Here is a 22,724-nt window from a genome sequence, read left to right as displayed (position 1 = left end):
GCTGGACAACCATCTGCCAGGGATGCTTTAGGGTGGATTCCTGCATTGAGCAGGGGGTTGGACTCGATGGCCTTAGAGGCCCCTTCCAACTCCGCTATTCTGTGATTCTATGATTCTACGGATCCGGGTCGCCCTCTCTGTTAGGGGCCTGAGACGCTGCTCTTTCTTTCCAGCCTCGGAGAGCTGCCACGGAATCTACCCACCCCACCCGACCCCTACATCAGACGTCTTCTTTTTTTTTTCGTGCAGCGGCCCCTTTAAGAGCCTCTTTCCACCCCCTCCCCGCCTCCGCCCTTTAAGAAAAAACCGGAACGATCAGCTGCCGGATCACGTGTCCAGAGTTGCAACCAGGGTCGTTTGGACGCAACATGCCGGTTGCGGGAAGCTGGGTTTGCCTGGCTCTCCTGGCGCTGGTGGGCGGCTGCGCGGGCGATCCGGGGGGCTACAGGAGGAAGGTAGGGGCGCGGGGCAGAGACCTGGAGGGAGGATCCAGGTGAGGGGGCATTTTGGTGGGAGGGGGGCTGCGTTTTGTGGATTGCTGGGTTCAACATATTGTTAACATTGTTTGTTTTAAAAGGCAGCTTTTTGGGGGGGAGCGGGGGGGTATGCTTCCCTGGAAGTGTGGGCTCTCTCGTCCTTAGAGGGGTTCAAGGGAGGTTAGAAGCAGTGGAGAAAGAAATGCGCTCTGCGAATGCTCTGAGTCTCTGTCTCTCTCTGTGTGTGTCTCTCTTGTCCTTAGAGGGGTTCAAGGGAGGTTAGAAGCAGTAGAGAAACTCTGCGTATGCTCTGGGCCACTCTCTCTGAGCCCTAGAGGGGATCAAGGGGGTTTGCATGCGGTGGAGAAAGAAATTCACTCTGCATATGCTCTGGGCTGCTCTCTCTCTCTCTCTCTGGGCCTTAGAGGGGTTTAAGGGAGGTTAGAAACAGTGGAGAAAGAAATGTGCTCTGCGAATGCTCTGAGTCTCTGTCTCTCTCTGTGTGTGTCTCTCTTGTCCTTAGAGGGGTTCAAGGGAGGTTAGAAGAAGTAGAGAAACTCTGCGTATGCTCTGGGCCACTCTCTCTGAGCCCTAGAGGGGATCAAGGGGGTTTGCACGTGGTGGAGAAAGAAATTCACTCTGCATATGCTCTGGGCTGCTCTCTCTCTCTCTCTCTCTCTCTCTCTCTCTCTGGGCCTTAGAGGGGTTCAAGGGAGGTTAGAAACAGTGGGAAAACTCTGTGTATGCTCTGGGCCACTCTCTGAGCCCTAGAGGGGTTCAACTTCAAGGCAGGTTGCATGTGGTGGAGAAAGAAATGGACTCTGTGTATGCCCTGCCCCCCCCCCCCCTCTGGGCCTTAGAGGGGTTCAAGGGAGGTCAGAAGCAGTGGGAAAACTCTGCGTATGCTCTGGGCCACTCTCTCTGAGCCCTAGAGAGGTTCAAAGGAGATGGGACGTGCTGGAGAAAGAAATTCCCCCAAGCACCAATGATTTTTGAAATTCCTCTCCTAAGTCTTGTTTACTGGCAGTAAGAAGAACTTTAAGCTAAGATTTCCCGGTATTTTTTTGCATGTGTTTTTGACCGGAAGTGGTGTCCCGCCTGCCCTATCCCTGCTTTTACTCCATTGCACTTCACCTGGTGGGTTGCAACCTGACCGAACAGGGATTGGCTAAGCAGGCCCACCGCTTTTTTTAAAATACTGCCAACCTTAGTTGGTAATTTTTGCTCTCGCTGTGTTTTTCTTTTTTCAGCTTGTAGAGGAAAGAGCGGTGGATGGGACCAGGGAGAGAGAAAGATAAGGGAGAAATTTTATGATGTGGAGTGTTTGATTTGTTCCTGGGAGGGGGGGATCAATATCTGCTTCAGACCTTTCAAAACCTGCCCCCCCCTTTTGAATCCTCATCCGTTGTGGGTTCTTAATCGTATGTGTATTTTTTTTGTAACGTTGTCAGGAGTTCGAATTCCGCTCAGCCCTGAACTCTTGCTGGTGTGTGTTTTAACTCAGCACGTCAGGGTGGGAGGGCTTCTTCTCTGTTGCACCCTCTCCACAACCCTGTGAGGTAGGCCCAGGATCACCCAGCCAACTGTACAGCTGAATGTGGGATTTGAACCGTTTGATCGGCTAAAGCCATACTCCAGACCTTTCAGCCTAGCGTACCTCGTCAGGTTGTTGTGAGGATAAAATGGAAATGTGGACACACACACACCCTGAGGTACCTCAAAGGAAGGGTGGGATAGAAACATAATAAAATTAGAATATGTATGTTTCTTACAAGGCGATTTGGAGGCTGAGATTCAAAATTGGGCCCAGACTTTGAAATGTTTGACGCCTGTGTGTTCTTGGTTGTCTGAACCCTCCTTTTGAAAACTAACTTTTGGGGTTATGCCCACCTCCAGTGAAGTTCTGCCCGGTAGAGGCTGGTGGTTCCAATGTCAGTGGGGCGGCGAATCATAGAATAGTAGAGCTGGAAGGGGCTTCTAAGGCCATCAAGTCCAACCCCCTGCTCAAGACAGGAATCCACCTTCAAGCCTATCTGACAGGTGGCTGTGCAGCTGCCTCTTGAAAACATCTAATGTGGGAGAGACCACAACCTCCTAAGGTCATGGGTTCCATGGTCATACTGCTATAACAGTCAGGAATTTTTTCACGATGTCCAGCCGGAATCTGGCTTCCTGTCACTTGAGCCCATGATTCTGTGTCCTGCACTTTGGGAAGATCGAGAAGAGATCCTGGCCCTCCTCTGTGGGACAACCTTGCAAGGACTTGAAGAGTGCTCTCATGTCTCCCCTCAATCTTCTCTTCTCCAGGCTATACATGCCCAGTTCTTTCAGTCTCTCTTCATAGGGCTTTGTTTCCAGACCCCTGATCATCCTGGTTGTCCTCCTCTGAACACGCTCCAGCTTGTCTGCGTCCTTCTAGAATTGTGGAGCCCAGAACTATACGCAATACTCTAGATGAGGCCTAATCAGGGCCGAATAGAGAGGAACCAGGACCTCACGTGATTTGGAAGCTATACTTCTATTAATGCAGCCAAAAATAGTGTTTGCTTCTTTTGCAGCCGCATCACACGGTTGGCTCATATTCAGCTTGTGATCTACAACAATTCCAAAATCCTTCTCGCTTGTCGTATTGCGGAGCCAGGAATCCTCTCCGGATTTCAGTTCGAACCAGTCAGAACTCTAAAGAACTCTTAGAGTGGACTGGTTTAGACTGAAACCCGGAGCGGACGCACCGCCCCACTGACTTCAGAGCCACCAGCCACCACCGGCTCTACCTCTCTTCATGGTTCTCAGGGTGGGCCGCCCCGAGATGTCGTAAAACTCCCTTCCTGGTGCCCTGTCTGCCTGTCCAGGGACAATTCCGGTGCCCTCTTTCAAATCTTGAGTCTGAGACAGGGCAGCAGCAGGGACCCAACTTTTGAACTGTAATCCCCGCCTATGAAAAATATCTATCTGAACCTTGGAATTCTCCAGGGTGAGGCCAAATCGGGAGTCAGATTATCTCTGTAGCTTTTCCCCCAGCTTTTGTTTGCCTTTTCCCCTCTTCATTATGCGACTTTGTGATTGCGCTGCAAAGTCAGGAGTGAATGGAATCCATTCCTTCCCTGTAAGGCTTTAGGATCATCGGAATTAGTGCTTGCATCTGGAGTGTGTCCAGAGGAGGGCAACCAGGGTGATCAGGGGTCTGGAAACAAAGCCCTATGAGGAGAGACTGAAACATCTGGGCAGGTTTATATACTGTATTTCGTAATTGTGTTTTAAACTGTTGGGTGTTTTACTGTGGTTTTAATTTTTGTGAACCGCCCAGAGAGCTTCGGCTATTGGGCGGTATAAAAATGTAATAAATAAATAAATAAATAAATAAGGTTTAGCCTGGAGAAGAGAAGATGGAGGGGAGACATGAGAGCACTCTTCAAATACTTAAAAGGTTGTCACACAGAGGAGGGCCAGGATCTCTTCTCGATCCTCCCAGAGTGCAGGACACGGAATAACGGGCACAAGTTAAAGGAAGCCAGATTCCAGCTGGGCATCAGGAAAAACTTCCTGACTGTTAGAGCAGTACGACAATGGAACCAGTTACCTAGGGAGGCGGTGGGCTCTCCCACACTAGAGGCCTTCAGGAGGCAGCTGGACTACCATCTGTCAGGGATGCTTTAGGGTGGATTCCTGCGTTGAGCAGGGGGTTGGACTGGATGGCCTTATAGGACCCTTCCAACTCTACCATTCTTTGATTTAATTTTTTTAAAATTAAAACAAATCTAAGCATTCGTAACTTGTTCACTGTTTTTAACTTTTGTAAACCACCCAGAGAGCTTTGGCTATTGGGGCGGTATATAAATGTAATAAATAAATAAATAAAATAACTAACTGGAAAGGAAATTAGGTTCTTTTTAATTAAAATAAACAAGCTGCCTACGCTAGCAAAATTCCAATTAGTGGGAGGAGAAAGTTCCCTGTTTTTCAACTTTCAGTTCTCGTTTGTTCGGAACAGGAAGGTACAAATGCTGTCTTGATCGTATCTTCCGTCTCCCTGCAAAGCTGGGGGTATGAATCATATACTTTCTCCGTCTACATCGGGTGTGAGCTGCTCATTGGCCAAAAGACCTTAATGACCACAACTCCCATCAGCCCCTGCTAGCATAGCCAGTGGTGAGGGATGATGGAACTTAGGGCCCTCCAGATTTTTGGCCCCGATCTACAGCGTTTTTGCGAGTGAACTAAACGAGGCAAATCGCTCCTGTTTTGACATTTTCCTGGAGTAACTTCCTTCCCTCTTGCCGTTCTTCTTTGCAACGGGGTGTGTGTGTTTATTCAGATACTTTTAATCTGCCTTTCTGAACCGGTTCCACTCAAGAGTTCTCCCTAAATCTGTGATCTGGTGTGCATATTCAAATTTTTGTGAACCGCCCAGAGAGCTTTGGCTATTGGGCGGTATAAAAATGTAATAAATAAATAAATAAATATAAATATTTATTTATTTATTTATTGCATTTATATCCTGCCTTTTTTCCTCCAAGGAACCCAGGGCGGCATATGTAATCCTCCTCTTCATTTAATCCTCACAACAACAACCCTGTGAGGTAGGCTGGGCTGAGAGCCTGTGTCTGGCCTAAAGTCACCCAGTGGGTTTCCATGGCCGAGTGGGGACTAGAACCCGGATCTCCTGACTCCCAGTCTAACACTTTAGCCACTACACTAGCATGTGTGTCTGGCCTGGTTGGCATGTTGTGGCAACCCAGTGTTTGGTTGTTGTAAACCCTGGGTTACCATGAACAAGCCAGCACATGGCTTGACAGCTTCTGCTGGCAGAGGGAGTGACTTAAAAACCCAGGGTTGCGTCGTTGCTTAGCGTGACATTCGAACGCAGAACTTTGTGTGTTCCAATCAGTGGTTTTGTTCTTTGGAGCTCACTTTCTGCCTTAGATTTAGCTTCTGGGACATGTTACTTTTCTTTGAGCTTCACCACTTTGCCATCTTGTAACTGGCCGGGCCCATGTGGCAGCCATTTTGTGAATAAACAAGCCCCTCCCCCATGTCAGCCATTTTATGAGAGCGCCCACAAAGTTCTATCACAATTCCGAATGAGGGCGTTGGGGGGAACCTTGCTATCTATATGGTCCTCTGTAGTCCATAAAGATACCATATAGATATCTATATGGTCCTCTGTACGAGCTGTTATTTTATAATAATATATTAGTTTTTATATGTTTTAATCAGTTTTATGTACTTTATTTATTTATTTATTTATTGCATTTATATACCGCCCCATAGCCGAAGCTCTCTGGGCAATTTACAAAAGTTCACAACAGTAAACATTAAAACGAATATACAAAGTTTAAAAATATAAAAAGCATAAAAACAAAGTATTCTTATAAAAACAGCTATTATTACAAAATAATAATTTTATATTATGTTGTATTTTATGTTGTTCTCCACCTCGATCCAGAGGGAGAGGTGGGTAATAAATAAATAAATATATTATTATTATTATTATTATTATTATTATTATTATTATTATTGCAAGTCTATTCCCCAACGAGCTTCCAATCCACATCCTGACCAGGGAAGAGGCAAGAGTTATGGGGATCTTAACTTGTGACCCTCTCAAATGAAAGTTAAAATGAAATTAGTGCACTTCACCTGCTAGGACACATTAATAATAATAATAATAATAGTGCCTTGATAGGAGCTTTTGTGTCTATATCTGATTGTGACGTGCTGTGCAAGAACTTTGCCGTGTTTGTGGCAATGAATTAACCGCTGGCATGCATCTACACCTAGGAAATAGAAACCAAATGCACAGTTACAAGATGGGGGATACTTGGCTCAGCGATACTACAAACAAGAAAGATCTTGGAATTGTTGTAGATCGCAAGCTGAATATGAGCCAACAGTGCGATATGGCTGCAAGAAAGGCCAATGCTATTTTGGGCTGCATTAATAGAAGTATAGCTTCCAAATCACGTGAAGTACTGGTTCCTCTCTATTCGGCCCTGATTAGGCCTCATCTAGAGTATTGTGTATAGTTCTGGGCTCCACAATTCTAGAAGGACGCAGACAAGCTGGAGCGTGTTCAGAGGAGGGCAACCAGGATGATCAGGGGTCTGGAAACAAAGCCCTATGAAGAGAGACTGAAAGAACTGGGCATGTTTAGCCTGGAGAAGAGAAGACTGAGGGGAGACACGATAGCACTCTTCAAATACGTAAAAGGTTGTCGCACAGAGGAGGGTCAGGATCTCTTCTCGATCCTCCCAGAGTGCAGGACATGGAATAACAGGCTCAAGTGACAGGAACCCAAAACTTCCTGACTGTTAGAGCAGTACGACAATGGAATCAGTTTACCTAGGGAGGTTGTGGGCTCTCCCACACTAGAGGCCTTCAAGAGGCAGCTGGACAGCCATCTGTCAGGGATGCTTTAGGGTGGATTCCTGCACTGAGCAGGGGGTTGGACTCGATGGCCTTAGAGGCCCCTTCCAACTCTGCTATTCTATGATTCTATGTCCTTTCCCAGGTCTCTCTGGAATACAACCCCGGCTTGAACAGCTCTGCCGTCAACCTCCTGCACATCCGGGCCGTGGGTCTCAATGACACCGTCCATTACATCTGGAGCACCATTGGGGTGCCCACGGTGTTGCTGGTGTACACCCAGAGTGGGAGCAGCACCCTTCACGTCAACTGGACCACGCTCCTCTCCTCTTCGCCCTCTGGAGCCATCTGGGTCGAACCAGCCTCAAGCATCTTGTACTCCACAGCTTTCATCTTTGCCAAGGTGTGTTCCTACGTAGTGACGTGCATTTTCCGGAAAATATTGAACATTTTCCGGGAAATTGCCTTAATTCATATAGGAAAATTTCCATCAGGACTTGTTCTGATGTCCTACAGTTTGGCGTGGGCAATTTCTGGTCCCCCAGATGTTTTGGACTACAATTCCCACCAGCCCTACCCTGCAGAGCCAATGGCAAAGGATCATGGGAGTTGTAGGCCAAAATGTCTGGACACTGAGCAAGCTGGTTTAAGAAATTTATTGTACTTGCTTGTAAACATAGCTAAAAAAAAAAAAAAGTACTCCAGGTTGATTTTTAACTCAACGGTTGACCTGCAACGTTTGAGGAAAACCGTTCAAGCACACTGAATGCGATTTAAATGTTACATTATGCGGGGTTTTACATTGGAATACTGAATCACCCGAAAAACATGAATGACAACTTTGAAACTGCTCCTAGCGTAAAGGAGATGGGAAGGATTTATTTATTTATTTATTAGATTTTTATACCACCCAATAGCCGAAGCTCTCTGGGCGGTTCACAAAAGTTAAAACCATAATAAAACAACCAACATGTTAAAAGCACAATTACAAAATACAGTATAAAAAGCACAACCAGGATAAAAACCACGCAGCAAAATTGATATAAGATTAAAATACAGAGTTAGAACAGTAAAATTTAAATTTAAGTTAAAATTAAGTGTTAAAATACTGAGAGAATAAAAAGGTCTTCAGCTGGCGCTGAAAGGAGTACAGTGTAGGCGCCAGGCGGACCTCTCTGGGGAGCTCATTCCACAACCGGGGTGCCACAGCAGAGAAGGCCCTCCTCCTAGTAGCCACCTGCCTCACTTCCTTTGGCAGGGGCTCACGGAGAAGGGCCCCTGTGGATGATCTTAAGGTCCGGGCAGGTACATATGGGAGGAGGCATTCCTTCAAATAGCCTGGCTCCAAACCGTTTAGGGCTTTAAATGTCAATACCAGCACTTTGAATCAGGCCCGGACCTGGACTGGCAGCCAATGAAGCTGGAAAAGGACTGACGTAATGTGGTCTCGCCAGCCAGTCCCTGTTAGTAAACGGGCTGCCCTGTTTTGTACCAGCTGAAGCTTCCGGACCGTTTTCAAAGGCGGCCCCACGTATAACGCATTGCAGTAGTCCCAACGAGAGGTTATCAGAGCATGGATCACTGTAGCTAGTCTACCTCTGTCCAGATAAGGACGCAGTTGGTATATCAACCTAAGCTGATAAAAGGTGCTCTTTGCCACTGAGTTCACCTGTGCCTCAAGTGACAGTTCTGGATCCAAGAGCACCCCCAAACTACGGACCCGATCCTTTAGGGGGAGTGCAACCCCTGTCCAGGACAGGGCAAACATCACCTCGCCGGACAGATGAACCACCCGCTAACAGTACCTCCGTCTTGTCTGGATTGAGTCTCAGTTTGTTAGCCCTCATCCAGTCCATTACCGTGCCCAGGCACTGGTTCAGAACAGCCACTGCCTCACCTGGGTTTGATGAAAAGGAAAGGTAGAGCTGGGTATCGTCCGCATATTGATGACACCTCAGCCCACATCTCCGGATAACCTCCCCCAGCGGCTTCATGTATATGTTAAACAGCATAGGGGATAAGACGGATGTGATCTCGGACAATGGTGTTTCTTTATTTAAAAGATGTGGAGGCCAACGTCTGTGCCTCTGACCTGGGGAGTTTGTGGGCGGTGTGGGCAGAGTGTTGGACTAAGACCCAGAGATCCCCTGGGCAGAGTCTCATGCCACCCCAAAGCTCTCTGTGCCGTGTCGGCCTACCTCGCAGGATAGTTGTGAGGATAAAAGGCATTTTTGGGCCTGCCCTGCGCCTTTTTTGTGATCAGGGCTGCCAAAACGATTGAGGGGCTGGGCCCACTCCCTTGTGAGGAAAGGTTCCACAGGTTGGAGCTCTTTGGTTTAGGGGAAAAAGTGAGTAAGAGATGTGAGGAAAGGTGAACAAAATTATATGGTGTGGAGAATGTGGACCGGGAGACATTTTTCTCCCTCTCCCATAATTCTAGTCGTCCCATGAAGCCGATGGGTGGGAGATTCAGGACAGATCAAAGGAAGGACTTCTTCACACAGTGAAGAGTTAAACTATGGAACTCACTGCCACAAGATGTGATGACCACCAGTTTGGATACCCATGCCTACTAGGCCTGATAGCTACGTGCTACCTCCAGTATCAGAGGCAGGAAGCCTGTGTGCATCAGTTGCTGGGGAACATGGGTGGGAGGGTGCTGTTGCACTCATGTCCTGCTTGTTGGTCCCTGGTTGACAGCCGGTTGTCCACTGTGCGAACAGAGCGCTGGACTGGATGGACCCTCGGTCTGATCCAGCAGGGCGCTTCTGATGTTCTTAAGATCCACATTGAAATATCCACTGCCATAGTTTCCTAACTTTTCTAGGTGTTTGAGTACAACGGCACCAAGTCCTCGGATCTTTCCAAGGCGGACGCGGGCGACTTCTATCCCACCTACGATCTGGCCAACTTCACCTGGGAGAGCCTCGAGGGCCGACTGAACGAGACCGCCCTGACAGCTACCTTTCAGGGGGCCGGCTCAGATCCCAGCGGAGCGTTTCGGAATGGAAGTGTATCCTTTCAGGTAAAAGCGGGTGTCGCTTCCCCTTTCGATGAGGCCAACGGGCGCGGCGGCGCGTTTCACGGTTCGGCCGGGCCTACACAGAAATTTGCATCCTGCGTGAAAAGCACGTTTCTAGCAACGCTTATTGAAATGTGATCATCCGGAGGGGAGCTGGAGCAGGGTTGGAAGGTGCTCAGCAGGCAGGGATGTGGCGGCTGCATAGTGCTTTGCCTCTTCACAGGGCTTGCAGGATCGATCAGTTTTGCAAGTTCAACATTTGCATGTGAGGGCAGTGTACAGAGCGTGTCTGTCCTTGGCCAATGCAGAATTCTGGGTGTGCACAGTGAGCTTACTGAATGCAAACAGCTCTTGCAATTCTTTGAGACGGTGGCTGGGTTTGCACAATGTGCTAACCCACACCCAGTGGTTCAACCGTGGGCAGTTTATTGAAACGTGGGCAGTTTATTGAAACGTGGGCAGTTTATTGAAACGTGGGCAGTTTATTGAAACGTGGGCAGTTTATTGAAACGTGGGCTGTTTATTGAAACGTGGGCTGTTTATTGAAACGTGGGCTGTTCATTGAAGCGTGGGCTGTTTATTGAAGCGTGGGCTGTTTATTGAAGCGTGGGCTGTTCATTGAAGCGTGGGCTGTTCATTGAAACGTGGGTTAGTGGGTTGTCTGAACCCAGGATATTTTCCACAGCGTGGCTTGTTAACCAGGCAGGGTGGCTTATTTTTCTCAAACAAGCCACCTTGAGAATCCATGGTTTGTTGATGGGCTATTCAGGGTGGTTAACAGAACCACCCTGCGGAAAATGTCCTGGGTTCAACAATAAACAATGCAAAAAAAAACTTTACAAAGGAAAATAAAAATCCGGAGGGGAAAAGAGTCCGGTGTGCTGCAAGAGGGGTGTTTGCCGGCCCATGGGCGCCGTGTTGGAGACGCTACCTTTAATCTATTTAAAGATTATTTCAAGTGAATTGGGGCGGGAGTTTTCGACATATGTGCCCCCCCATGTCTTGCCTCCGTTGGGCGTGCCCCAGTGCCCCCACAGCGTGCAAAATCCTTGCCTGACCTCTCCTCTTCCGCTGCTCGTCAGGTGACGGCCTACAGCGAGTCCAGCCGCGACGCCCCGCTGCCCCGCTTCCTGCACACGGCCAATAGCTCCAAGGTCGCGTTCGTCATGAACGGGGTGGCCCCCCGGGGCAACCACTCCCGTTTTGCCCTGGAGCTGGTCACGGTGGAAGACCGAGGCGGCCGAAAGGAGCTGCTCTCTCTCCGTTCCATTGACGACGAGTATACCCCGACGATATTCGAGGTAACGGCCTGGGCCGGGGTGACAGCCATGATGTTTAGTCTTTGCCCAAACTGGTGCCTTCCAGATGTCTATAGACTACAACTCCCATAATTCCCACCTTGGCATCACAAGCAGGATGGGAATTTTAGTTCAACTACATCTGCAGGGGGCAGAGTTTTCCTGCTCTGCTCTAACAGTGTCTTAAACCTGAGGCCTAATCGAGTCAGGAGTCAATCAATCAATCAATCACTTTATTACGGTCCGAGACCAGCACAGCCAGGAGTTACGTTAAACGGATTTGCAGGTAGGAAATTATGAGGGGGCTCCCCTGCATGCCACTTGGGAGGGACAGTGGCCCACAGGGCCACCTCCTTGTTATCTACTACCACCAGTTGGAGATAACTAGGGGATTCCTCTCCGCACGGCCAGACGACACCCGCGGACTGGAGATTTTCCCACCGTGGTCCAACCATTTTTTGAGACCAAGAAAATAAATGCTAAAACGCGCAGCAACTGCGCAGAAAATTGGGGAAAGCAATATTGTTAAAAGTGACAGAAAAGAACCTCAGCGAACCAATGCAATATCAAAAACAATGTAGCACAGCCTGACGAATTAATCCTGATTTTCTGAAGAAGCTGTTTATGGCGAAGGAGGATCGAAACCGAGTTCCTGTAATTCTGTCTTGGCTTAAAAGCGTTCACGCCCCGTTTTTTCCTTGCGTTTATGTACGGTTCCACTAACGTGTTTTTTCCCCCTGTGCCTTTGTAACCACCTGGTTTTCTTAGTACGTCATTATTTTTGGTATTGCCTTGGTTTTGCCTATCCCTTTTTCCGTTCCTTTATTACGAGATTGCTTTTCTCAATTTTCTGTGCTTTTTAGCATTTCTCTTCTTGATCCGTATTCAGCTGGTGCTAGTTTCGGGTTTTCGAACCATTTTGAGAGACGGCTTGGCTCCATCGCTGTGTCTCCTGGCAGAGAGTTCCATGCATCCCTTAGGTCTCGGGTGTAGAAAATTCCTTTGTTCTGAAGCTGCCGGACCTCATGGGGCCTTTGTGGGGAGGGCCTCGGGCTGTGGCGAGTGGGGGAACCCAGGTGTTTTGCCCACAGCAGGCCATGTTACAGACCTTCACTGCGGGCATGTCTTCTTTAGCCTCCCTGCTATGTTTTTTTTAAATTATTTATTTATTTATTCTGAACATTAACAAAACAGAACCAAAAAAAATCGTGAAAAAGGAAAAATAAATATATGTATAGGAATATCATTTTTTCCATCAGGTATACCGTTCATTATTTTTTTTAAAGGGCTCGGTGGGGAGAGGGTTATGCATAGGTTTCAAGAAAAGCAGACCATATATCCATGTACTTACCCACTAACAAGTTGTGCGTGTACATAACACCCGTTCAAATGTTGATATCCTTGTTAAGTCCTCAGTCCATTGCATTATGGGAGCTGAGCATTTGTCCTTCCAACGTGATAGTATAAGTCTTTGAGCTGTCATAAGGGCTCTGAAAATCCATTTGCGCTGACCACGTGTTAAGATGTTAACGGGCTCAAGTTAAAGGAAGCCAGATTCCAGCTGGACATCAGGAAAAACTTCCTGACCGTTAGAGCAGTACGACAATGGAACCTGTGACCTAGGGAGGTTGTGGGCTCTCCCACACTAGAGGCCTTCAAGAGGCAGCTGGACAACCATCTGTCAGGGATGCTTTAGGGTAGATTCCTGCATTGAGCAGGGGGTTGGACTCGATGGCCTTGTAGGCCCCTTCCAACTCTGCTATTCTATGATTCTATGCCAGGAGGTAGTTTAGGAGGACATTCACATCGTTCCATGCTAAAGACTGTTCCAGTACAAAGTTTATCCTTTTTATGACCTCCTCCCCAAAGGGGGCAACTAGTGTTCAGTACAAAGTTTATCTTTATTATGACCTCCTCCCCAAAGGGGGCAACTAGTGTTCCAGTACAAAGTTTATCCTTTTTATGACCTCCTCCCCAAAGGGGGCAACTAGTGTTCCAGTACAAAGTTTATCCTTATTATGACCTCCTCCCCAAAGGGGGCAACTAGTGTTCCAGTACAAAGTTTATCCTTATAATGACCTCCTCCCCAAAGGGGGCAACTAGTGTTCCAGTACAAAGTTTATCCTTTTTATGACCTCCTCCCCAAAGGGGGCAACTAGTGTTCCAGTACAAAGTTTATCCTTATAATGACCTCCTCCCCAAAGGGGGCAACTAGTGTTCCAGTACAAAGTTTATCCTTATTATGACTTCCTCCCCAAAGGGGGCAACCACTGGGCATTGCCAAAACATATGAATTAAAGAAGCATTAGGTGCATTCTATCTCCAACAGTTATGCAAGTTAGACAGACCCTTATTGAAAGGGCGTTGTGGAGTCCAATAGCATTGTCGGTCTTACCCAATTTGACAGCAGTTCCGTTTTCCTTTTCCCTCCTCCTCTCTCTCTCCTTGGAGCAGATGGCTCAGCTGGTTTCGATGCCCCGCAACGGCAGCGCTGGCCAGAGCTTCCTCCAGTGGAAGACGGCAGCATACAGCTCCGAGCACGCCCAGCGGGAAGACACCGTCCATTGCCAGTATTACCCTCTGCAAACGGTCAACCGCACCGTTCCCAGGCCAAGCATAGCCCTCGCCTACTTCGGGGAGGAGCTGGAGAGGGACCATGGCATTGCTGCCGTCAACATCTCCTTTGGCAGCGATGACAACGAAGCCTACCAGGAAAAGGGCTACTTGCGCTGGTGAGGAGCACTCTCAAGGGCGCGCTTTTATTCCCTGCCGAAGAGGCGGGGGAAAATAATCTCTGTCGTCTGCCTCCGAACCTCTGCCATTGGCTGAGCGGCTGTGACCTCACAGAAGCTCTGTGAACGCTTCCAGCTATGTTTTTTGTCAACGGTCTGTTGCTGACAGCTTCCTCTGAGCAGGGCAAAGTCAAGGGTTGGCTTTTCTTCAGGCCGCATGGGGGATTTTTGGGAAGCAGAGGAAGGCGAACCAATTAGGGGAGGGATTTGAAGGAAATTTGAGGGTTGGGTTTCATGCGGGGGCCTGGGGAAGCATTTGAGGAAGCGGGAGGCTTTTGGACGGCTGAGGAGGGAATCCGAGATTTGAAGGTAAGGCGGAGGAATTTGTGCAGCAGCTCGGATCCGTCTCACAGAACTGCAGATTAATTTCAGGCAGCACACTGGAAAAGCCTTCCATGTTTACGTTACTCCGTTAAAACCCTGTGTGCAGCAGGGGGTGACCCAAATGCAGCCCACCCCTCCACATGCTGTGCCCCCATCCCCACCAAGTTTGCCATCTTTTCCTCTTCCTTTTCTACAACATTTTTGTCATTTGGCATTGCTACGTCAATGAGGTAGGTGTGTTTTTCTTTTCTTTTTTGTTTATAACTGTTGCGTCTGGTCATTTGCAAGGTACTGTTGTGTCCATTTATTTATTTAAAACATTTATATCCCACCCTATATCAATAATATCTCAGGGCGGCGTACAGATAAAAGCATACAGTATAAAACAGTGAATATACCCAGCTAAAAACAAATTAAACCATAAACCAAGTTAAAGCCATGTCGGTATGAATTGTTCTGCTCCAGTATATTTTATGACCTTCATTTTCCAAGGTTGTTTTCCAGTGAGTATGTACAGTATGGCGTAGGTTGTTCGATGAGGTTGGATTTGATGGCCAGTTGTTGGTGAATTATTTTTGCAGCTGTACCGTGTCTGTCCGTATTCTTAATTCCTGCCAGAATTTTACATCGTTCTATTACGTAGCCTATCGTTTCCTGGAACTGATGACATTTCCTACATGAATCTGCTATTACACTGCTATGTGAATGGGTGTTGGATTTTCATAAATTCCCCAAAAATCAAGGGATGATGGGACTGCCTTGAGTCTCGGCGTGCGTATGTATCCCTGGATAAGCTGTCATGGTGGCGAGTTTGAAGTTTCTAACGTGCAAACTGACGTAGCTATGGAAAGGGGTGTGAATGGGGTGCCCGATTTTCAAAAATTCCCCAAAAATCAGGGGATGATGGGATTGCCTTGAAACTTGGCGTCCATGTGGACACATGGATAAGCTATCATGGTGCCGAGTTTGAGGTTTCTAACGTGCAAATTGACGGAGCTATGGAAAGGGGTCTGAATGGGGTGCCCGATTTTCAAAAATTCCCCAAAAATCAGGGGATGATGGGATTGCCTTGAAACTTGGTGTGCGTGTGTATACCCCCATGAGGTGTCATGGTGCCAAACGTGAGGTTTCTAACTTGAACAGAAAAAAAGTTGTTTACTTTTTTAGCTTTCAATGCAACCCTATGGGGGGAAAAAACGGAGCTCCGATCCGGATCCGGAGCTCCTAGCGGAGCGGAGCGGAAGTGGGCGGAGCGGGGGCGGGGCGAAGCGGCCCGCTCCGAAAATCGCGGATCTGCAAGTGAAGCGGAGCGGGGGGTCCGTGCACACCCCTACTATCTTCTATGATGTATTCTTGGTAGTTCTTGGTTGCTCTAAGTTGATCCTGTATAATTTTCCCTGCCCCAAAGCTCTTCCAAATTAGATGTTGAAAGTGGACAAAGGTGAGGACAGCAGTGAGGTGGTGGCTGCCACGTTTCTTTCCTCACTGCCCCTTCTCCCTTCCAGGTCAGCATTGATCGGCTTTGGAGAGCCCCCTGAGGACGTCTTCTCCCCTCTCGTGATTGGGATCCTTGCCGTGGCGCTGGGGACCCCAGTGGTGCTCTTGCTGGTGGGCAGCCTTGCCGTGGCTGCCAGGAGGAACCACCAGTATTCCGACTACGAACCCATCAACTGATCGTCCCTCAACCAAACGTGGCCCGTGGCTGCAATGACCAAATTGGCTACGGACAGATCTGTGGTCAGCCCCAGAGACCGCTGTTTCCGGGCGGGCGTTGCTTAAGACTTTCCGCAGGGCGCTTCCGCTTCTCTCGAACTCGGGTCCCTGACGGAGATGGGCTGGTCTCCTTAGTACGTTCTTGTATTGTTAATAGATTCTATGGTGCTTCTTGGGAGGGGCTGTCTCTTGCTGCGGAGGAAGGAGAGGAACGTGTGAATGTGCGTCTAGCAATCATTTCTCAAAACGGTCCCTTCTATCACGGAAGCAGCCCTTGAGCAAAGATGGGTTCAACATTGTTCGCCCGGGATGCAGGGACCCCCCGTGTTTACAGTATATTTTGCCCTATCAGGGTTCTGCTTTTTCTTCGATCAGCTCTGTCGGAGAAGCGAAAACGGTTTTTACCTCCCTCGCTTTTATCGCCTTCCACCTTGTGAGAACCTTGCTTTCAAGAGCCGCGTTTCAGGGCCTTGATTGCCCATCCTGCTTCCTGCACGCACGTAACGGAACTGTCGTTTCGCGGATCCGCGGGCACCTCTCTCATCCCACGCACCCTCCCTCTCTCCCTTCCCTCTCAACGATGCCGGATTTCGACCGGCATTTTTGGAACCGTAAAAAAAAAAAAAGAATACTTCTGCCTTCCCCCCCCCCCTTTTAAAAACTGTCTTGCATTAGCACAAGAGGCTACGTTAGTTTAGTGCTGCTCTGAAACGCCTCGCTCTTACGGTTGCCAGCTCCTTTCACGACTGAGGCTCCTCTGTCTTTAAAGAATCCGTGACGGGAGAGGCTGGAACAAGTTCCTCTCGCTGCGAATCTCTCTCAAAAGCTGCATCGTTGGGATTTCGCCCTGGGACGCGGCTGTCGAAAGCGCAGGATCACCAAAATGGAAGGAAAGAAGAGTTGGCAGCACGTTTCTTTAAAAGGGATAAACCACTAATTAGGGTGTTTACAGGCTGCTGCCCACCAAAAAGACAAAATTGCACTATTGATGCTTAAATCAAACACTTTTTCTTCTAAAACGGGTGGACGGCTTTGGGAGTCTTGGGGGGGGCATTTTTGTCCTCCTGGACGCCCCCCCCCAACAAGCTGCAGTCTTGGGGTGCCCTACATTTTTTAAAATACATTTTTAAGGGGGGATGTTTCCAGAGTATTACGGAATGGCAAAATAATTCAATTCAGTGCTCTATAGTGCTATGGATGCCGTTTTTTTCTTTATTCCTCCCTCTGCCCCCACTGAATTTGGCCACATGTGTTGCCTCCCCCTGTTCCAAAATCTAACTCCTTCCTGTACACCCCACCACACACTGGAAACGTAATGGTTATATCTCTCCTTTCCCTGTTCCACAGGGGATGGTTCACCTAATCTCTCCTCTCTGCTGCTCTCCTGAGGTTGAAGAAGGATTAGGCTGAGTCCAGGACCTGGCAGGATTGGACCCTCTGAAAAGTTAGCAGGCCCCTGGCTGCCGCGCAAACCTGTCCAGGGTGGCCATCGACCGCCTTGGCCCTGCGTCGCCAGGGCTAATTTAGACCATCAAGCCAAGTTGAGTTAAGCAAGCATTGTTACGCTCGATTTAGGCATTGTTGGCTGGGGCATGCTGGGAGTTGTAGTCCAACACACCTGGAGGAGGCCCAGCTTGGGCAAAGGTGCCAACACCAAAACTTTAGCATCTAATCCAAAAACTTGGAGAAACGGGTGTGGTTGGTGGCAGAAGCCATGGGCCCACCTGCCCCGAGACACGGCCGCCATCTTGAATCTCACTCAATTCCGGGCCATTGGGTTGTACTCTTCAGGGTCGGTGTTGAGCCCCGCTCTAGGCCATGTCGCCTGAGAGGCATGTGATGAACAGAAACCAGTCCAGACTTCTCATTCAGAAAGGGGTGGGTGGGCTTCTTTCAAGGGGGAAACTGGGTAGCTGCTGCCTTACTCTTTTGGTGCATCATAACATAATCCAAAGGTATATGTTCACTGGCTGAGGTTTTCTGTTGGAGGCTTCCGGGTATTTCCCACTCCCGTTTGTCTTTCGCGGACCAATTAAAGAAATATCTTTTTCTAAAAACCGTTCTGTGTGGTTCCTGCGCGTCAGCAGTGTGATGCAGTTTTGGTCGTGTGAATGGAGAAGTAAACAGATCACGTGTGTCTGCAATCCGTGCCTTGACCCTCATTTATTTCCTTCTGGGAAATATTTTTAGGCTGCTCTTCTCCCTCACGGGTAGCTTTGAGCCTTTGTGTGGGGAAACTGCACCGGAAACGCGCAGCTACGTTCTCTTTAGGAAAGGCAAACATAGAAATATTTAAGGCCGTTTCGAAGGCCTGCATTTGAAGGAGCCAAGCAAATGTTGAATTGACGGGACTTCTCGATCCGCAGGGAAGCCAGTGAGGAATTTCGGAACGCCGGAAAAGCAAAGTAGGTAAAATAAGCTGAGCCCAAAACCGGTAGGGCCTTAAAGATGAACGCCCAAGCGTCAAATTGGGCCTGGAAATGAATCAGAGTTGGAATGCAACTGGTGCAAAAGGAGTGTTGTGCGATCAGATGTTGTGCTTCTCCGCTAGCTTCCAGGTAGGGATGTTTGAAGAAATCCTCAATGGATTCAAAGGAGTTTTGATGTCTAGGAATCCAACCTGCGGATTCTGTGTCGGTGGGTCTTCACTTTTTTGGAAGGGGAAGGATTTGTGCTCATTCACAATGACTAATTCGAATTAGCATAAGTAGGATGGTTCGTGTTTTAAAAACTCTGGCGCGGTCAATGGAAGATGAACAAAAGTTGGCCAAATTTTGCACCCAACTGCAGTTTCCAAACCGTCCATTGCAGGCCTCATCTTGAGTATTGCGTCCAGTTCAGGGCGCCACTAGGGTGACCCTATGGAAAGGAGGCTCCTGTATCTTTAACAGTTGTATTGAAAAGGGAATTTCAGCAGGTGTCAATTGTATATATGGGGAAGCTGGTGAAATTTCCTCTTCATCGCAACAGTTAAAGCTGCAGGAGCCCTGCCCTCTTTTAAGTCTGGTCACTCTAGTATAGCTCCTGCACCTTTAACTGTGGTGATGACGAGGGAATTTCACCAGGTTTTCCATACTGTATTTTTTCGATTCTAAGACGCCATCGATTGTAAGACGCACACTAATTTCAGTACCACCAACAGAAAAAAAGCTTTGATTCTAAGAAATAATAAACGCACCCGCGATTCTAAGACGTTTTTAGAGATGTTTATATGGGAAAAAAGTGTGTTTTAGAATCGAAGAAATACAGTATATACAAAGGACATCTGCTGAAATTCCCTTTTCAATACAACTGTTAAAGATACAGGAGCCCTGTCCTCCTTTTCATAGGGTCACCCTAGGCGCCACACTTCAAGAAGGATGTAGACAAGCTGGAGGGGGTTCAGAGGAGGGCAGCGAGGATGATCAGGGGTCTGGAAACAAAGCCCTATGAAGAGAGACTGAAAAAACTGGGCATGTTTAGCCGGGAGAAGATTGAGGGGAGACAGGATAACACTCTTCAAGTCCTTGGAAGGTGGTCACACAGAGGGGGGGCGTATCGTGTAGTTGGTAGGGTAAGAAGGCATCACTGTGCAGGCGCGGATTGAGAGACTTAGCTCTGGTGCCGATAAAAGTGATTAAAATCTTTAATCATTCTTGTCTGTGTCCAGAATGCTCGAAGTTTCGGATTAAAAATAATCCTTCCTCAGGAGCGGACGCTGAAAACCTTATTCTTATATTTTAAATATTTTCTGGAGCCTTTTTCCTTTTTGAGCGTTTGGCTGAACTGCCTCTAATCAAAGAGTTCTGGGTCGTAGCTGCAAGTCTGCAAACGTTGAGCATTCTGGACACAGACGAGAATTATTAATGGTTTTAATCACTTATCAGCACCAGAGCTAGTCTCTCAATCCATGCCCACACAGAGGAGGGCCAGGATCTCTTCTCGATCCTCCCAGAGTGCAGGACAGGGAATAACGGGCTCAAGTTAAAGGAAGGCAGATTCCGGCTGGACATCAGGAAAAATGTCCTGAGTGTTAGAGCAGTATGACAATGGAACCTATGACCTAGGGAGGTTGTGGGCTCTCCCACACTAGAGGCCTTCAAGAGGCAGCTGGACAACCATCTGTCAGGGATGCTTTAGGGTGGATTCCTGCATTGAGCAGGGGGTTGGACTCTATGGCCTTGTAGGCCCCTTCCAACTCTGCTATTCTATGATTCTATGATCAGGAAAAACTTGACTGTTAGAGCAGTACAACAATGGAACCCATGACCTAGGGAGGTTGTGGGCTCTCCCACACAAGAGGCAGCTGGACAGCCATCTGCCAGGGATGCTTGAAGGTGGATTCCTGCACTGAGCAGGGGGTTGGACTCGATGGCCTTGTAGGCCCCTTCCAATTCTACTATAAGTCCAGTTCGAGGCCACTAGTGCTTGAATAACCATTTTCATTCTGTTCTAGTGTCAAGTCAAAGAAAGAATATTTTCCTCCTCTTTCCTTCCTACTGTTCATAATTTTATAAACTTCTCACGTGTCCATTCCTCTTGTGTGTGCCTGCCTTCCTGGAACTGTGCAATGCATAGATAAGTAAGACTACCGGTAAGTCTCCTTTCTCTGCCTGTGTCTTCCTCTTACATGCAAGTTTTGCTCTACTGTATGGCTACCTTCCAGGTCCTTCCAGCTCCTGCTTGCACTCAGCAACAGAACCGGAAGGCTGCAGATCAAGAGAGGAATCGCCGGTTGACCCTTTTAAAATTAAAAGTCATTCTTTTCCCTGTGCATCAGCTATTATTAGTGTGCTGGTGATACAGTTCCTACAAAAACCAGACCTGATGTAGAGTCTGTGCCCCCTCCCCCCAGCACAGCGTGGGTCCAGGTGGAGCGACTTTCTGGATTTGCATCAGCGCATGCAAATAATGTTTGAGCTAAACCACCTTGCCACAATGGCTGGCTCTGCTTTGCACTGAGGAACTCTGCAGCGAAAGGACGCAAAACTTCTCGTGGCTTTGATCGTGTTCTCCACGTAACGTAAAAGAATTGGGGGAAGTTGGTGTGACTGTGGGCTCTAAACTCAGATCTAAACTCAGAGAGCTTCGGCTATTGGGCGGTATAAAAATGTAATAAATAAATAAAATCTTCCTTTAAAAAAAAATAATCCACCGTTTTATTTATTTTTGGGGTGTAGTGAGTTTGTATGCGAGCAGACATACGGACTTCACAGAGTTCCAAAATGCGGCTAAGAGACCTGTATAGCCTAACACAATGAAGAGATTTTAGCAGGCTTTAGCTGACAAAAGCAGGTCCCCAGTCCCGGGATGTCACAGTTCGGTCGTCCTTTTCTCATAGAATCTTCTCTCTGGATGAGCTGGGAGGATTTCACTCCTAACCAGGCCATTTATTTTCCCAAACTGAGGCCTTAGCTAGACCTACCTGTAAGCCTGCGACGGAGGAAGGAAGATCTCGCGTTGTGTTTAACGCGAGATCCCTCCTCTGTTTACACGCAACGCACGACAACCTCAGAAGAAGTGCTGCGCCTGCCATTTTTTTTAATTAAAGGGGCAGCAGCGCACGAACGCTTGTGCGCATAAGGTAAGTTTTTTTAAAAAAAATTAAATTACTTTTCCTGCTCCCCCATCCTACCCCAATGGGTGCAGCGCTCCTCCCAGTTCCTTGCGAGGAACTGTGTGGAACTGGGTCAACCCGCACCACCAGGCCACACATCCCGCGGTCTCGGGGGTCAGCAGCAGAAAAAACAGGGCCAAAGGGGAGGGTGAGATCCCAGGGCATGGGATCCCTGGATCCCCTGTGTGTCATATGGATGCCCTGTAAATAAATAAAGCCCCGTCTAGCTATGGCCTGAGATGCTTTGAGAACTTGCAAGAGGGAGCCCCCCCCCGCTCCTTCTGAGAGGGGGGCGGGATGCAGCCTGTCAGCTCCTGACAGAGAGGCAGGTACTTAGCAGGAGAGCCTATAAGATCTGCTGCACCGGCTTCATGCTTCAGCCTCGCTCCAGGAGGAACCGTGCAACCGGCCTGGAGAACCTGCCGTGGCTCAAAGGGACGGCTTCTGTCTTATCTCCGCCCCCCTCGATAGACACCCAGCTATGAGCGCTTGATTAGCTGGAAGGAGGCGCTAACTTCCTTTGCACGTATATATTCTGCATCTGTTTCCCATCAATAAACTGTAAAACTTTTTGCACAAGTTGCTTGTTTCATCTTGATACCCAAAAGAACCTCACTTGGCAGAACCAGCACCCAAACTCAACAGATGGGGAATTGTGCTTCCTTGCAACTGAGGGCTGTATGGAAACTCTGGCTCTAAACTGGCATTTGACTTTTTTTTTGGACACTGGTACTCTGTTGGATAGCGGTAGGAGACCTTAGGCTTGGGGTTCAAATCCAGCTGTCCTGGAGTCGCAATTTGGGGTTCTGCAGATGCCCTCCCCTTATCCACGGCTTCTTCCCCAATCACTGCTTGTTTCATTTCCCAGATTTTGTGCATTTCCCCCGTTTTAAAAGGTTGAAATGCTGCCCCCAAGGCCTTGTTACTGTCAGTAAAAGCTTTAAGTGAAGAAAGGTTGGTAGGAATGTAAGAAGAACCCTGATGCTGGATCAGACCAAGGGTCCATCTAGTCCAGCGCTCTGTTCACACAGTGGCCAGGCAGCCGTCAGCCAGGGACCCACAAAGCAGGACATGGCACAACAGCACCCTCCCACCCATGTTCCCCAGCAACTGGTGCACACAGGCTTACTGCCTCAG

General features: G+C 48.3%; 1 protein-coding gene across 2 annotated transcripts; it reads left to right on the top strand.

Annotated features, from left to right (window-relative positions):
- Positions 1–354: 354 nt before the first annotated feature.
- On the top strand, positions 355–17,895 carry GLMP (glycosylated lysosomal membrane protein). Of its 2 annotated transcripts, XR_010026403.1 has the most exons (7): positions 355–455; positions 6,988–7,245; positions 9,670–9,867; positions 10,947–11,165; positions 13,617–13,894; positions 15,784–16,125; positions 17,339–17,895. XR_010026403.1 is itself a non-coding variant. In XM_063146109.1 (6 exons), the coding sequence occupies exons 1-6, from the start codon at positions 369–371 to the stop codon at positions 15,950–15,952; spliced, it is 1,209 nt and encodes a 402-aa protein (XP_063002179.1). In that variant the 5' UTR covers positions 355–368; the 3' UTR covers positions 15,953–17,895. The 2 variants fall into 2 exon arrangements, 1 of the variants encoding a protein (XP_063002179.1); XM_063146109.1 differs by having other exon boundaries at positions 15,784–17,895.
- Positions 17,896–22,724: the final 4,829 nt, after the last annotated feature.

This window comes from Elgaria multicarinata, chromosome 21 (genome assembly GCF_023053635.1).
Source record: "Elgaria multicarinata webbii isolate HBS135686 ecotype San Diego chromosome 21, rElgMul1.1.pri, whole genome shotgun sequence".
NCBI classification, from domain to species: domain Eukaryota; kingdom Metazoa; phylum Chordata; class Lepidosauria; order Squamata; family Anguidae; genus Elgaria; species Elgaria multicarinata.
Note: the sequence above shows the minus strand (reverse complement) of the source record. Positions and strands in the feature narration are given on the sequence as shown.

Excerpts from the sequence above, each read along its gene's own strand:
- GLMP (XM_063146109.1), top strand. The coding sequence starts at position 369 with ATGCCGGTTGCGGGAAGCTGGGTTTGCCTGGCTCTCCTGGCGCTGGTG. Across the intron at positions 456-6,987 it reads CGGGGGGCTACAGGAGGAAG|GTCTCTCTGGAATACAACCC; the intron begins GTAGGGGCGCGG and ends GTCCTTTCCCAG. Across the intron at positions 11,166-13,616 it reads ATACCCCGACGATATTCGAG|ATGGCTCAGCTGGTTTCGAT; the intron begins GTAACGGCCTGG and ends TCCTTGGAGCAG.